Here is a 15,036-nt window from a genome sequence, read left to right on the forward strand (position 1 = left end):
CGCGAAGGGGCGACGTGGACAAAAGGAGCGGGCGCGGACAGCGCATGCGCGGCCGCCGGAACTTCAATTCCCGGCGTACATCGGGCGCTCCCGGCCGCCATCCCTCGGCGGACCGAGTGCCGCGGTGCGTGCCGGGAGATGCAGTTCGCCACTATGAGGCGGCCGCCGCGCTCTGCGCCGGGCTCTCTTCCGCCCCCTTTCGCTTTTCCGCCCCCCTCTTTCTCCTTAAGGATTAACGGGCACAGAGCGCAGGCCGCGCTCCAGGTTATCGCCTGCAGCATTACCGTACCAAGGGATCCCACACAAAACAACATCCTCCTCACAGCACAAGGGAAGAACGTGCTTTATTGTTTTAATAAACGTCTCCTTTGAGTTACAAGCAGCACCACACTTCGCATCCTAGAGCCTGCCCTGTGTGGCCAGGACCCCCTCAGGCACACTGCGCTCACAGCACGGCCCTCCTTTGAAGGCCTTCTCCCATATGAGAGCAAAAAGAGATGTAAAAATGATTGAGCACTGCTTGTTTCTTTGGTCAGTAGCCTGTGTTCGTGTCACCTCCGCCCTCACAACACGCTCCTTCTTCATCCCGAGGCCTCACCGTCCCTTTGTGATCAGCAGAACATAAGAAAACACACACACAAAAGACACGAGAGCCCCTCAGCGCATTGAACTTCACTTAATGTTTAGAGCCAAGAACGAGTAACTACAGAGTTGAATGAAAACTAAAGCAATTGCTGACGGTGCAATAACTCATTTGTAAAAAAACAAAAACAAAAACAAACCAAAACAAAATAAAGCACTGGTAGTGGTCTGCAAGTGAGCGATTTTGCACCAAGTACATAGAGGAAATAATACTGCAAAGGACTTTTGCAAGGAAAGGATCTAGTGTCCGTTCTCTGTTAGTATTATGGCAGATTTTGATGGCATTACATAATAGACTTTTTACAGCTTGTTCAAGTTAAGTGCCAGTGAGTACGATGCACTTTGGCTATTTATTCCCATGTCCGAATTTTTTACTTACTTTACTGACTGCTTTCAAAATGTGATTCTGCCCTCTAAAATCTAATCAGAGGGGATATAACCCTTAGCTGATTTTTGCTTCAGTTAACATCTGTATTAGAAATTATACGCGGTGATCATGGCATTTCACAAACATTGCAATTTAAGATGTTGTGTATGCAGCTAAAGAGGCCTACAGAACGGGGTAACTCTAAGTTAAGCCAGTAGCAGTGTAAATGGCAGGACCCTTAATATTCTGTATTACATATCAGTGAGTAAATCTTATGGTGGGAAGTAAAACAAAAAGATGCTGCCTAATGGTTATAGTTACTGTAAACATCATCTTTCCCTTCCATGAAATAAAATAACCATTAAAGTGCTCTGGAAGGCTTAATTACCCAGAAGAGCAGAGTGGGACTGAGAAACCTGCTCTCATATTTCCCCCATTTTAAACACAGCAATAAGAATAAAAAGCTAGAACACTTGCTTGTCTTTAATACCTGTCAAAACTTCAAAGTAATTAAGTAATCAGTTGGCAGCTTCTGCACAGGGTGTATCTTTTGAGCAGACTACTAAATTAACTAGTCCTGCTTGACTACTAAAAGTTTTATTTATTTCCCATATACTGCATGCACATACTGAACAGTAACCTATGGACCAACCACCTAAGAATTCTAACAGTACTGTCAAATCCATGCATTTAAAAACCATGAGCTACTCCTCTGCTAAAACATTTAAGTATTACATTGTCAAAATAACTTTCTAGCTGGGGATGAGTTGCTTTGGAAGCCTTCAGTGGCCGCATTTTCAAACTTTTCTATAATCATAAAAGGCAGCAAATTTGAAGTGAAAGATGAGGTTTCCCAACAGAGATATGGTTTTAAACAGAGGGATTTAACTGAAAAGAAATCTATCACCCATCACTCAGGAAGGAATCTGCGACAAAACTTGCAAGAGCTGGTAATACCACAGTTCGGCCTATTTCCTCTAGCTCAGATTCAAGTATGTATTCACGAATAAAGAGTGATTACTGGAGCAAGTAAATCCTAAAGGGCTAGGCTGAAAAATGCTTCTTACTCTTCAGGGCTTTGCTGTACAGAACTATCTTCCCAGTTTTCTTGTGTGAAAACATTATTTACTTCTGAGCTTTCTATTTCCACGTGTGAAGAAGATGATTCATCTTCTGGCTTCCCTTCGCTCTCACCAGGCTCAGCACCTGCTGTGACCTGTACAGCACTCTCCTCATCCGTCTCTGCCACCAACAGAAATGGCACATCTACTAGTCCTGTTCTTGGCTCTTCTGTATTCAGAATGGGCACTTGTGTTACATCTGCATTTTCAGCAGGCTTATGAAAAAAGCTCTCAGTCTCTACCTCCGCCAGGCCAGCATGACTGCTCTCTGCTCCTCCTTCCTCCCCACTTAATCTTTTGTCTTCAGATGCATTTTCAGCGTGTTCTTCTGGATGCAATCTATCACTGTCACAGCTTCCTACATCTGTGTGCCACATGCTTTGCTTGATCTCAACTTCTGACTTTACCTCTTCAGGTGTATCTGAGATTTCCACCAGCCATTCTGCCTGTGCCACACTGCGGCCCACCTTGGACACATTCCCTACGCTGGTACCATCTGTCCCACAGCTAGATGAAGATGGCTTGTCCTCCTTGAACTCCATGCATTCTGTTGCATCTTTATTCACCATCATCTGGCTTACTTTAACATCTACTGCAGCTGTTTTGCTTATCTCAGTGTTCCCTTCATACTCTTGCAACTTTAAAATCTCAGCTTCACAAATCTCTTCTACCTTCTCAGGTGGAGTATCGGCTGGTAATTCAACCGTTACCATCAGCAAGTTCCTTATCTCATTCACACCATCAAGTGGTTCAGAATTCTTTACTTCTAACTTACTTTCTTTATCGGGATTATCCCCAGATGCTCCTTTACCTGTGCGTTCATCCTGGGAAGCAACACTAATCTCCATGCTTGCTCCTTGGTCCTTGCTTTTTTCTTTACTATCCTTTTCATTTTGTGATGGTTCTTCTGTAACCCCTTCTTCTATCTCAATTTTCATTTCAGCGCTTCCTAAAACCTCTGTTCCCGCTGTTTTATTAGGTGGGGAAGTCAGCTCTACCTCAACACCTTCTTCCTGCTCTTTGCTTTCTTTTTCAGAAGTCACCTTCTCCTCCACTGCTCCTTCACATACTTTAAGTTCCTGCTCAGGACTGACATCTCTCAATGTATTTTCAGTCTCAGAAGCTACTTCTTCCTCCCCAGCTTCTTCCTGTGTCTTAAGCTTTTTCTCAGTGTCCCCTACAGAGTCTGCTTTCACCACACTTTCATTCTCCAAGGAAGTATTTCCCTCTGCAAATTCTTGCTTCATTGCAGTAGTGGGAAGGGACTCCCATTTTTCACTGATATCTGTAATGACCACTTCTTCGCTTTTCCTTGCCTGCCTACCATCCACATTAACAGAAATGTCCGCCTCTTTGTCTGATGGCTTTCTATCCTCATGATCCTTCTCCCACAAAATCTTTTCAGTCACAATGAGCGTCTCCTCGCTTTGGGTTTCAGTATCCGATGCTTCCATTCTGATAGTAGAAGGCTTCTTAGCGGGAGTGGTTTGTGCTGACCCTGAAGGAGTCTTCAGGTCAGTTAAACTGGACACACTTTCACAGGGCAGGTTCAAGTTATCTTCAAAGAGGTTATGCTTCTTTAGAACGGCGGCTTCTTTTATCACTAAATAAAACAGAAATATGAAACTGGTTGGAAAGACTGACAGAGGCACAGCGAAGAAGGTACATCATTTCCCTGAGTTTCAACTATCTTACATTTGGATATTACAGACAACAGTCATTTTTGTTTTCAATTCATTTTCAATATGCATGTCCATTTTTAGGGGAGGAGAGAAAGAATCTTTTCTGTTTTGAATAATGGAACTTCAATATCGACCTAAGTTTGGCATTGCTATAATTCAAAACTACTACAGGATACGTGGTGCAAAAAGGTAACGTTTCAGTGCAGTAGTTACAATGAATACATGAAATATTACATATTAGACCGATATTTTGGCATAGGAGTGCCACAAAGGGGCAGTGGACAATATAGAAGCTTGTCTTTTATCTAGCATATGGATAGGCAGCCCATTCCAGAGAGACAGAAATATTTCATATGGTTTTTTTATACGCATGGCTTCATTTTCATACATACAAGCAAAGAGGTCTGCAGCGAATGCTGCACTGGTGACACTGATGTGCTGGAAGTAGCATTTGGTAGTACATTTCATTTGGGGAAATTCATTTCCACTACCATTAGATGTCACCAGGTCTTTGCAAATAAAAGCATGATTTCACCCCTTGGCCTAGGGAATCAAGAGAAAATGAAGCTGGCATAATTACACTCTGTTAGAAATATGGTTGTGCCATGCTATATTTTTGAGTTTCCCAAGCTTAGTAATGCTGATGTATGGATTCAGATTTCAGGGCTTGCCACATGGTCAGTGACCTGAACCCGAGCACTATAGCACTGCAACCCCCAGCCTTTAGAAAGCAGAGATTTGGCTCTGAAACTGCCAGGTTAAGGCACAGGGCAGCCCTGAAGCAATAGCTAACCTCCAGTCTCTGGCCAGAAGTTTATCACTGTCACTCAAGGGCATTCTCACCTTTCAGGGTTTCTTCAAGCAGCATCTGATACAAAATCTCTTCATACACATTCTCTACTTGGATCACGCTGGTGTAATCCGCAAAAATGAACTGCTCATAGTTCTGCAGCTCCTGTGCAGACACACAAGAAAGGAAGAGAAGCACAAAGATGTAACTACCTGAGAGATTCCAAGTGTATTACTTCAGTGTGGCACCTGCATCTAGCACATCTTGCAATACTTCTTTTCAGCTATGAGCAAATTAAGTATATATTTTGACAATTAACTGTGCACTTAGTTGACCAGTATTCCAGCTGGCTCCTCACGCAGGCACACTGATACCATCTCCATGGAACCCAGGCAGCTGTTTGCAGGGTACTACCTAACCTACCACCAGCATAAGGGGCAACAGAGACAGCTTCTGTATATTTGCTTCCTGACTGCTGAGACAACTACCTCAGTTTAGAATCACTGAACATTAGTCCACAGCCTGTTTGTGGGGTGCTTCTGTTATCCAAACAGTTATTTGGTGTTGAGGGAGGTGCTGAGCAGAGGCTGTATATCATCACAGCGATGCCTCCCAGTGCTGAATACAAGGACAAGCTCACAACCTAACCCTGCAACTGTCAGATAGCGAGAGGAATCTAGACTGAGGGAACACCAGCTCTTTAGGGAACAAATGAAATGGGGATAGCCAAAGGTCTGAAGCTTTGTTTGAGAAAGCAAGCTGTAAATACAGTTTCCCTCTATGCTGAAATCATTCCACATCTCCCACCCTACTGCCATAGTCATAGGCTGGTAAATTCTGCTTGCTGCCACCTGGCAAACCTAAATGCCATTTATCCAAATAGGCAACTCCTTGAGAGGAAACAGCTTTGCACAGTTTAGGATTTACAGACAAGGTGTTAATCTTTCTCAGCCTTTTATTACTTTCTTGTTTCTTTCTTTTAAGTAACGGAGCAGAAATGTAACCTACTGGTTTGCAAGTTGAAGCTAATGTCTTCTGCATAGTGGGCAAAGTAATCTGTACCAGTGCTTCCTGAAATATCTTCTTCCGGATAGTGCTGCTGTCATAATCATATTGCTGTTAGAAACAGACAAAAAGAGAAACAAGCCCAATTGTGTTGGACGTTATTCATTACTCACAGGAGGAACTGGCTCTTGCTGACTGTCAAATCCCAAAGGATACCAATGGGCACATTCAGGGGTTTCAATTCCCACGCGGGTTACTGCAGCTTGTGAAAAAGTTCTTCAAGATAAGGGAAGTTCTGGTATCTTATCCCTTCATTTATTTTTGCCTAAGCCAGAAACGGTCCCGCGCTTGCTCTATCTGGGTTTATTTGTCTATCTATCTATCTAGATATTTGTCTGTCTATCTATCTATCTATCTATCTATCTATCTATCTATCTATCTATCTATCTATCTATCTATCACTAAGGATAATGAATTCTAGGAGTAGGCTAATACAAAATCTAGTACAAGATGGTTTGCGCAGATTGACAGCTGATTGAATTGCAATTAAAAGCACTGCCTATGTAGATAGTCTTACAACTGTCTGCCCAGAACTAAGTTTTACTCCCCCCCCCAAGAATGAGCAGCTTTGCTAAAAGTCACCAAATCAGTATATCCCACCAGATGGTAAAAAGTATCTTCTTTAAAATACTAAGACAAACTCATGTAAAGGTGCAGCCCCAGGTCTTACCGCACAAAAGCTTGTAACATTTACCTTCAGCACTCTCTGCTTGACTTTTTCAAGGGTTGTTGTGACTTTCACTGAGTCTGCCTGGCGACTCGGAGAGAACAACTGCTCAAAGGTATAAACCGCGTTTTCCATCAGCTAAGAGTGAGGATAATAAAAAAGATCTGTTAAAGGCCAGTTACACAAGATTTATACACACAGGAAGAAGCCTGCTCAATGTAACCATTAACTTCAGTTGTATTTATGGGAGGGTGAAAAAGAGGGAAGAAAATAAATGTGCTTAGGATCCATAAATATTGTCAAGCTCTTCAAATGATTGTAGAAGGCGAAGAAGAGCCTTGTCTACTTTAGATTGCAACACCCTGTTTTGGAAATGGAAAATAAAAAGAAGGAGCTCTTACACTACTGCAAGAGCATAAGAGAATGAAAGAACCTCGACTTCTATCTGAAGCTAAAAGCTGGATCATTACCAGCAAGCCTTCTCAACTGTTATTTCAGCAAATAGAGCGGATTCAGTTATTTTGTCCAAAAAAGTGGTGCTGCTGGTACTCTGTTTCAGTAGTCTAAAGGCTAACGTGTACAGAAATGTTGCACTAAATAAAGGAAACTAAACCTTAGCATCTTTAAGCTGATAATAGCTAAAAGCTAATAATAGTTTCCTTGCATAGATTTAATTTCAAGCCACCATCAGTTTATATGGAAGTGGAATCCAATAAAGGCCACAGACAAAATTTACTATCCTAATAAGAAGATTCCCATTGACTGCTATCAGATTCTATTGCTCTTAATAATGTAGATAATTCTTCTTTTAAAAAGTTATTAATTAGCAGCTTTGCTTATAAATGAACAAATATCTCAGATAGAGCAATAATTTCTTACAAGTTCTGTTGGGTCAGTATTTGTCACAGTTATCCAGAGATTCATAATAGCTATTAAAACCCATACAACGAGAAGACATTTCAGAAAAGCAATTCTGCAAGTGGTAATTGTACTTGAAGACCCTTTGCTGCTTTTTAGTGTTTCCATTCAATTCCATTGGGAAGGATGGGGACACCCACAGGGAAGCGATCAGCACTGTTGGGTCTTGCTTCGCATTGCACATGAACGTACCAGCTGATTTCCATCACATACAGAAGACGTTTTGTAGTTTATAAATGAGTATGTGCATGCCTAGGGATAAGGCACTTAATTCCTCCTAGACAATAAATGTTTTCACGCATGCAGATAAGTGGTAACAAATGGTGACTCTGCAGATAATATGGAATTGGACCACATACTGTATTTCTACACAGAAATGGAGAAGACGGAAGTTTGCTTTGTTTGTGTGCGTCAAGAGGCAGCACAGAAAAGGCTCAAGCACTACAAGTCTTTCCATACAATAAAAAGGCACCAAACAATGTAAAGTTGGAAGCTGACTCCCAGAGGAACGACTCAGTTCTTATTTGTGTTTTTATTTGAAGCAAATCATAAACTGACAAAGTCACTGAACGTTTCATTCCTAAGTTCCCTAAAGTTGACCACTAGAGGATGCCAAGCTCCCAAACCTGTAGCTGTGCACTAGAGAATCTTCCACCCAAGTTCGAGTTAAGCCAAACGCTTGTTTTATATTAAAACGACATGAGAAACATCTGACCTTATTTATTCATAAAATAAACACCCGTGGACACAAAGTGAAACTGGTTACTATTTTCATGAGGAAAATAATAGCCTCTTAAAGAGAGAGAAGCAGTACCAGCATTATCAGAATAACTTCTGCTTTCATTTAACTTGATTGTGAATTTTCACAATCCCTTCAGAAAACAACAACAACAACGTAACCTAACTCGAACCATAACTTGATTTGTATGGGATATACTTTCTGTCTAGTTCTTTATTTATGGTCCTCACTCACTTGAAGACATTTTGGCTGTGCAGCATTGCCCTGCATTCTAGCGATGGAAAGAAGCCTGCTGGATAGGTCTTAATAGATCTCCAGCCAATCATCCAGAAGAAATAAAAGTAGAGTCCATACCTATGCACATTTGAGAGGAAAAAGAGGAAGCATCCCTTTTTCATCTCAAATGGAACAGTCCCTTAAACCTATACCCATGAAATATCAAAGCAATGGGCAATTTTTGACATTAATTACCTTATTTCATATTGATGAGAAAATAAAACTATGAAGGAGGAGACATTCCATTGTGGTAAAAAATATTTAGGACCCTTCCTGAAAAATCAACCTTGGGAAATAGAAATCAGCCACCCCTATCAGCATATACACAACTTTCCGGGGTGCAGACACTGAGAATTCAGAATGTCAAGGTTCACAGGAAGAGATGATTCATTCAAACTCGTTATATCTTACTTTAGGACTCACACGCATGCAATTTTACTAATATAAGCATGAGCTTCTAGCTGTGATTTTCTTAGGTTTTATTATTTGCATTTTGACTGATGTGTATTTTGAGCCCCTTGCATTGCTCTTTCTGAAGATTACTTTGAAGCAGCTTACGAGGACAAATCTAACCTGTTCTCTCAGGATGAAGAACTGGTTTTTACGGTACCTCCTGCATGAAGTTCTGTGTCCTCTGAACCACAAAGTCAATGTGATACACCTTGAAGCGACTCTTGAGGTCATGAAGGAGCTCGTGGAGGAGATTCACTTTCACATAGCTGGGCTCCATCTTCAATGAATTGAACGGTAGGTTCATAAGCTGATCCACATCCTGTATTCCAGTGGAGAAAGAACATTGATTTAAAAAAGCAAGATGAAGCCAATTTTTATAGAGAACGTAAGATTTTCTGGACCACAAAACCAAGTGGTAATGTACTACCACCTGCAGAAGCAACTTCTGCTGTTAGTCAAGTTCTAGGTAGAAAATCCTTGTGTTAATGTGAAGGGCTTCAGTTGTATTTTTGTCTTACCTCCTTTAGCTTGGTGAGATCATTTGTCTTCTGGAAGTTCTGGATGATCTCATTAACTTCTTTATCAAAAAGTGAGCGAACTTCCGTGAACCCAGAACTCACGGGACCCATGAGCTCCTCCAAAATGGATGTGAGGAAGGGCTGGATATTTTCTGCGCAGCACTTTTGGGCAGGCTCAGAAACAGCGGCTAGAATGTAAGACAATACATAGAATGGATACAGCGTAAGCCACTAAGATACACAGTGAAAAGAGTGATCTGAACTGATCTGCTCCACAATGGATTCAATACCTCTGTATTTTTCCATGGAGTTACACCTCTTTGGTAATGACAGCGGAGTTAAGAATTTTCTGAGTGACAAGATGTTTCATTTAATCCCCACCTAATTCAAGTCGCAGGTTGGGGCACTGCGAGAGCAGACGAAAGGGAAGCTCCAAGTACTAACTCAAGCAATATCAACTGATGCCTGCCTACTTTTTGCACTCCTTTTTATACTCGTAGCAGATTATACATATATTTTTAACATTACTTTAAAATCACGTTAAGAAGCCCTTTGGTTTAAGAGTGCTTCAGCAGCTGATTCAATTGTCAGTAAGGAATTGCTCCCTGACATGTTTGTTCTCCTACTAACCTTTGATTTTGCCAGCTAAGAAGTTCTTGGAGCTCAGAATCTGATCCATGTCCGAGCGAATGGTGCCTTCAAGAGTTTTTGCAAAATCTCTGCACTCTTCTTTCAAGGTACTCAATCCTTCAGCAACTTGCTGCTGGACTAAGCCATAAGCTTCTTCTACAAACTAAATTCAAACAAGTAGGTGAAGACCAGAATCAGCACATACAGATAATTAGCATAAGAACTGACCACTCTGGGAATACCCATACTTACACCAAACCAGGCTCGCTTCCTGTCATTCCTCTTTCCTTTCATTTTAGGCAGGATCATTGTCTGGAGGTTAGGAAGGAGCTCCTCCATCACAAGGTTGCTCAAGATCTACATTAAGAGATTAAGATGACACGTTCATGCACTGTTCTTCATCTAAAAACTGAGCCCTCCCATCAGAGAATGATGTGTAAATACAGGCAACACCCAACATACATCAGCTCAGCTGTTCCAGGTTGCCAGGAGGACCATATTTAACACATCAAGTATGACTGAGAGAAGTTCTTTGAATTTCATATGAAGATTTTTTTTTCCTCTGAAAAGCTTTGGAAGACTGTGCAATTATTGATCAAAAACAAAGACGATGAACTAAGATGATCACTTGTTGTAGTGCTCTCACCGTGTGGCTCTTCTGTTGTTTATCACTTATGTGTTGTCAAAACCTTCACTGTTTTAATCCTCTCTTTCAGCACTTACCTACAGAAATACCATCTGCAATTCAGCATATCCTTTGTTAATAATAAAACATTAAAAAAAAGAAGAAGGAATCAGGGAAAGAAACGTATTTTACAGCTCCCCAAGCACTTCAGCTGAGCTCCTGGCTAATTGTTTTGCTAAATCCATGCTGGAGTACCTGGGCAGAGCTGCGTGAGCTAATGACTGCTTCAGCACATCCTGTACAGAGTCTGCCATTATAAACCAATGTAAATGTATTTATTGGCATTCTGCAGAAATTTTTTACAGCAACAAATTGCAGCCTGCTTGCTCCAAACCATTCACTTAGCTTGGACATGTGCCTAAAACAATTCTTCTACTTGGTCGAAACAGGCATGAGAACTCACTCTATTTACAGAATGAAATATTGCTAAGAGGATAATAGCATAACTAGTCTGGATGTCTTCTGGTTATGGTCCTCTTGAGCTATACGTGTTATGAATAATGAGTTGGCAAGCAGTAGGCAAAATAAAACATAACATGAAACTAGTGCTATAACAGTTCCATAATGTGAGGGGGGAGGGAGAAGAGAAAAACTCTCAGTCCCTTCACTGGAACAATGAAACTCATTCCATTATGGAATTCATTGTCAGATGTTAGCAGAAAATGACCCCCAGTGTGGTGGCTCTGGGAAGGACACTGCTTATAGATTCTTTTTTTCCACATTTTCCAGATTTTTCAGCATTTTTAAGGTATGCTTTTCTTAAATGCATAATTTGGGCTCACAAAACAAAACCCCGTGTCCTGAAAACTCTGTCAGACTTATTGCCATCTTCCCAAAGGGAAACCACACTCCACCAAGGAAAACACCCAGCAGCTGGTACTAAAGTCAATGTTTGCTGCTGAGCACTTTGGAAAAAGCATATAAGCCAGGGCCCAAATAATTGCCCCCTCCCCAAATTAGGAAGACATCGTTTTACCTCTTTTTCATTGCCAGTTATCATTTCCCATGTTCCATAGTGGCCCTTCTCCTGCCGGAAGAACTGAATGGCTTCTAAGAACGCCTCAACTTCATACGTGGTCTGCTTGAGAAAATCTGAAGCAAAGGTAACACAAATAACCTTTAATAAAAATAAACACCTTTTCAAATCCACTTCCTTATCCCATGAACACACCAGAGAAATATTTTCCAGTCATTTACTCAACCTAACTACTTGAAGACCTCTGAGTTTCCATGAAGACTCAGAAGCAAAATGTTGCCAGATACAGACTCATCTAAAATGTTAAGTTAAACCAAGACTAGTAACTGTTAATGTAGAGAAAACAGACTACAAGCTAACTGCTTTATAGGGAGTCTATAGGTAGACTCTAACAAGGCAGTCATTAATATCTGAAAGCTCATCCCTTTATACCTACGAGTGAGATAAGATGGCATAGGGGCAAACAGTGACAGCAGGTAGCAGGGCCAGGAGTTGGGAGCTTCTGCTTCATTCAGTTAAGGTAACAATTAAGAATGTAGGGTACTAATAATTATCTCAGTGACAGCACAATGTGGGCCCTTGAGAAATTGCTGAACTCTGACTTACCACTTCCCGATACTCTTCTATTTCACTTGTTTTGCTGTGGAATAGAGGATTTTTTTCATAAGCAATAAGAACAGGACAAAGTAAGATCTTTGCTTGTGCCAATTGAGACATTTCTGACAAAACTGCTCTGCTTTTTCCCCAGCATTTCAGGCATGTTTAACTCTGGATTACCTACAGCTAGGTGGTAGCTTGTCCCCAGCCTGCAATGATAGCCTGCAGACACTGTGCTGTACAAAGAAGCCTACAGCACTGAAACAGTATGCAAAAACACACCTAAGTAAAGCTGCACCAGCTGTCATGAAGCAAAACGAGTTTGTCATGATCTGGGGAGAAATCCCACTGCCTCAGAAGGTGGAAAAGCTCCCTAAAGCAACAGGGCTGCTCAGCAAACCTAAGGAAGAACTGCAGGCTGAAAAGCCACAGCTGAAATAATTCAGGCATTCAAGTGCTGCCCATTCTGAGTCTCTGAGTCACAGTTTCAGGATTACTGCGAGGATTATTATTGAGGGGGGGGACAACAAAGCCACGCCAATTTATTGTCTCCCTTACAAGGTTAACAAGTTACAGCGCTGATCAGCTGAAGCCCTGTTGTGTGCATGCTAGGAAGAAAGGAGGGAAGAAGCATGTTAATTCTATCAAAGGTAAAGTATGCTGCTTTTGAAGATACTGGTATGTATAAGTAATTATTATGCAAAGTCAAAGATTAAATTCTCAAGCTTTGCCTGACAAGAAAGTCATGTATTTGATGTGTTCAGGAACATTTCTAAAAACAAAAGCTTTACAGGAGGCTTGCATGCACACCAAGGGCAATAGAGGGTTTATACAAATTGTAGTGAACATGGAAGATTAATACTATGGTAACTTCCATTCTGTACATTGCACAAGCTGGTAGACACCACCCCTGTTCCACAAATACTTAGTGGTCCTGAGAGATCAAGTTATTTCTTCAACACCACACAGTGATCAACCAAGAAAACAACAGGCACATAAAATCCCGATCACTTTTTCAGTGTTACCTCCCTGATTTATAGCATTTATAATAGCAAGTCATGAACCAGGATGCAAAAATACCAGTTTTTTGTACAGTCATGCTGCTTGCTGCCAAGAGAAGATCCTCTAATGGCAGCTTGGACAAAAGAATGGATTGCTCCACCTGCAAAACTGGTGAAGTGTTTCATCTGAAAGCTTTTGTCCTCCTGAAAGCAAACTCTGAATGTTTAGACCAGGCTTAGCTGGAGGAAGGGAATGAGAAGCTCTTCAGCCCTCCCACTGTGACTCACATGTTTTGTTTCTTCACAGCTGTGCTCCCTCCTAACCAAAAGGGACAGCAGAACATCCAAAGGGCCGCATCTTGGACCCACCAAGGTGATGATTTGCCAGTGCTGACAAGTCTCTGCTCTCAGATCATGGAGTTTTAAACTCCATGCTCAAGGAAATGCTCTGTTCTCACTGTTCCTGACCCACAGAAAAGTGGGAGGAAGGTGCTAAAACAACAAGAGTAATTCATCTGAACAGTTCATAGGAAGGGGGTCAGGATGTAAATAGCATAAAATCCCAAATCACACATTCTTTCCTAAGTCAGTAAATATAAGAGAACACCACAGTTACAGTAGTCTTACTGCAAATACAGCTCAAAGTAGAAAGGCAGTTTTATCCTTCCAAGGCCTACTGTCATTGTGTTAATGTAAGCAATTTTTGTCACTTTCCATAGGAGGAAAGGATTGCATCAGAGATAACACACTGAGCAAGCAGATCCATCCAGAGCTGGCCTGTGTAGAAGTTGTTGGCAATGGACACAAGAGGCACACTGATGGGAAATATCTTGAGAAAAGGGAATTGTACCCTAGCTGAAAGGAGCTGCAGAGCACATCCTGAAGGATTTCAGCAGGGAAGAACCAGGGTAAGACAGCTACTAGTTCATGGAAAGGCTAGAAGACTGCAGACAGATTGGCAGCCTGCTGCATTCTAGCAGGGCAAAGCAAGGCAAACAGTGATGGAAGCAGAAACTGAAACTGCAAGCAGGGCAGGTCGTAAACACCTGTCATGTCAGAAATGATTGTTCATCTGCAGAAAGGATCATGTGTGCTTCCCTTTGGGGCTTCCCCTGATGCAGCTGGTGCCTATCACATGCCATGGATCTGCACCCACTGCTGTAGAACCCAGAGCATGTCAGGGAGCTCAGTGCAGCAGTGGCTGTGGGTCTTCCTCCAACATGATGTGTAGGGATTGCGTGCTGATGCAGTGTCTTATTACCACAGGTTCCAGGTTTCTTTGAAGCTAACCTGGGTTGCAGCACTGCATTATGTAATCTATACATAAAGGCACACCTTAACATCACCTTTCTCTGCAGTAATCACTATCTCAGTCCACTTGTGTCATATACACTGTGCTTTCACAACCACAAAGAGCTGGAAACATCTACTCTACATATGTGATGTACCTTATTCTCCTCTGCCTGGGCCAGCTGCTGCCCTCCTCGAAACAGACAAATGTCCTTTTCTTTTGGGTAGCCTGTATGCACACATATAGGCTTCTAGCTCCACCTTCAAGCTCTATCTATGAGAGGAAGAGCCAGGTGAAGAAAGATTTAATTGTAACTGGACAAGAAGCAGTTAGCAAATAAATCTTCAACAACATTGCAAGCCGTAAAATTTACTGAATAATGTCTGTGAGACTTTACGGGCACCCAGACTGATGCTACGTGCTTAACACAGCTCATCTGCACTTGGAAAGTTTCCCGAGCAGCTTCTCCAGCTGCTAATGGATAGAGCATCTGCTTGTTTGGGGAGAGCACAACCAAATTCTGTTTGGTCTCTTTTATTGCGAAATAAGAAAAGCTACACAGAGACTCTATTTTTCATACCCCAGCATGCAGCCTTATTCAAATAACAAACACAGATA

General features: G+C 41.7%; 1 protein-coding gene across 1 annotated transcript in view; it reads right to left on the minus strand.

Annotated features, from left to right (window-relative positions):
* Positions 1 to 327: 327 nt before the first annotated feature.
* The window catches only part of NIBAN1 (niban apoptosis regulator 1), a 51,211-nt gene continuing 36,502 nt past the window's right edge, over positions 328 to 15,036 (minus strand). The window contains exons 6-14 of the mRNA XM_072343200.1: positions 11,530 to 11,645; positions 10,121 to 10,225; positions 9,869 to 10,031; positions 9,239 to 9,426; positions 8,878 to 9,039; positions 6,362 to 6,472; positions 5,611 to 5,718; positions 4,656 to 4,767; positions 328 to 3,733 (exon numbers count right to left, since the gene is read on the minus strand). Of these exons, the coding sequence (XP_072199301.1) occupies positions 2,073 to 3,733; positions 4,656 to 4,767; positions 5,611 to 5,718; positions 6,362 to 6,472; positions 8,878 to 9,039; positions 9,239 to 9,426; positions 9,869 to 10,031; positions 10,121 to 10,225; positions 11,530 to 11,645 (2,726 nt within the window). The 3' untranslated portion in view covers positions 328 to 2,072. The remainder of the gene's footprint in view (positions 3,734 to 4,655; positions 4,768 to 5,610; positions 5,719 to 6,361; positions 6,473 to 8,877; positions 9,040 to 9,238; positions 9,427 to 9,868; positions 10,032 to 10,120; positions 10,226 to 11,529; positions 11,646 to 15,036) is intronic.

This window comes from Excalfactoria chinensis, chromosome 8 (assembly GCF_039878825.1).
Source record: "Excalfactoria chinensis isolate bCotChi1 chromosome 8, bCotChi1.hap2, whole genome shotgun sequence".
Lineage (NCBI taxonomy): Eukaryota > Metazoa > Chordata > Aves > Galliformes > Phasianidae > Excalfactoria > Excalfactoria chinensis.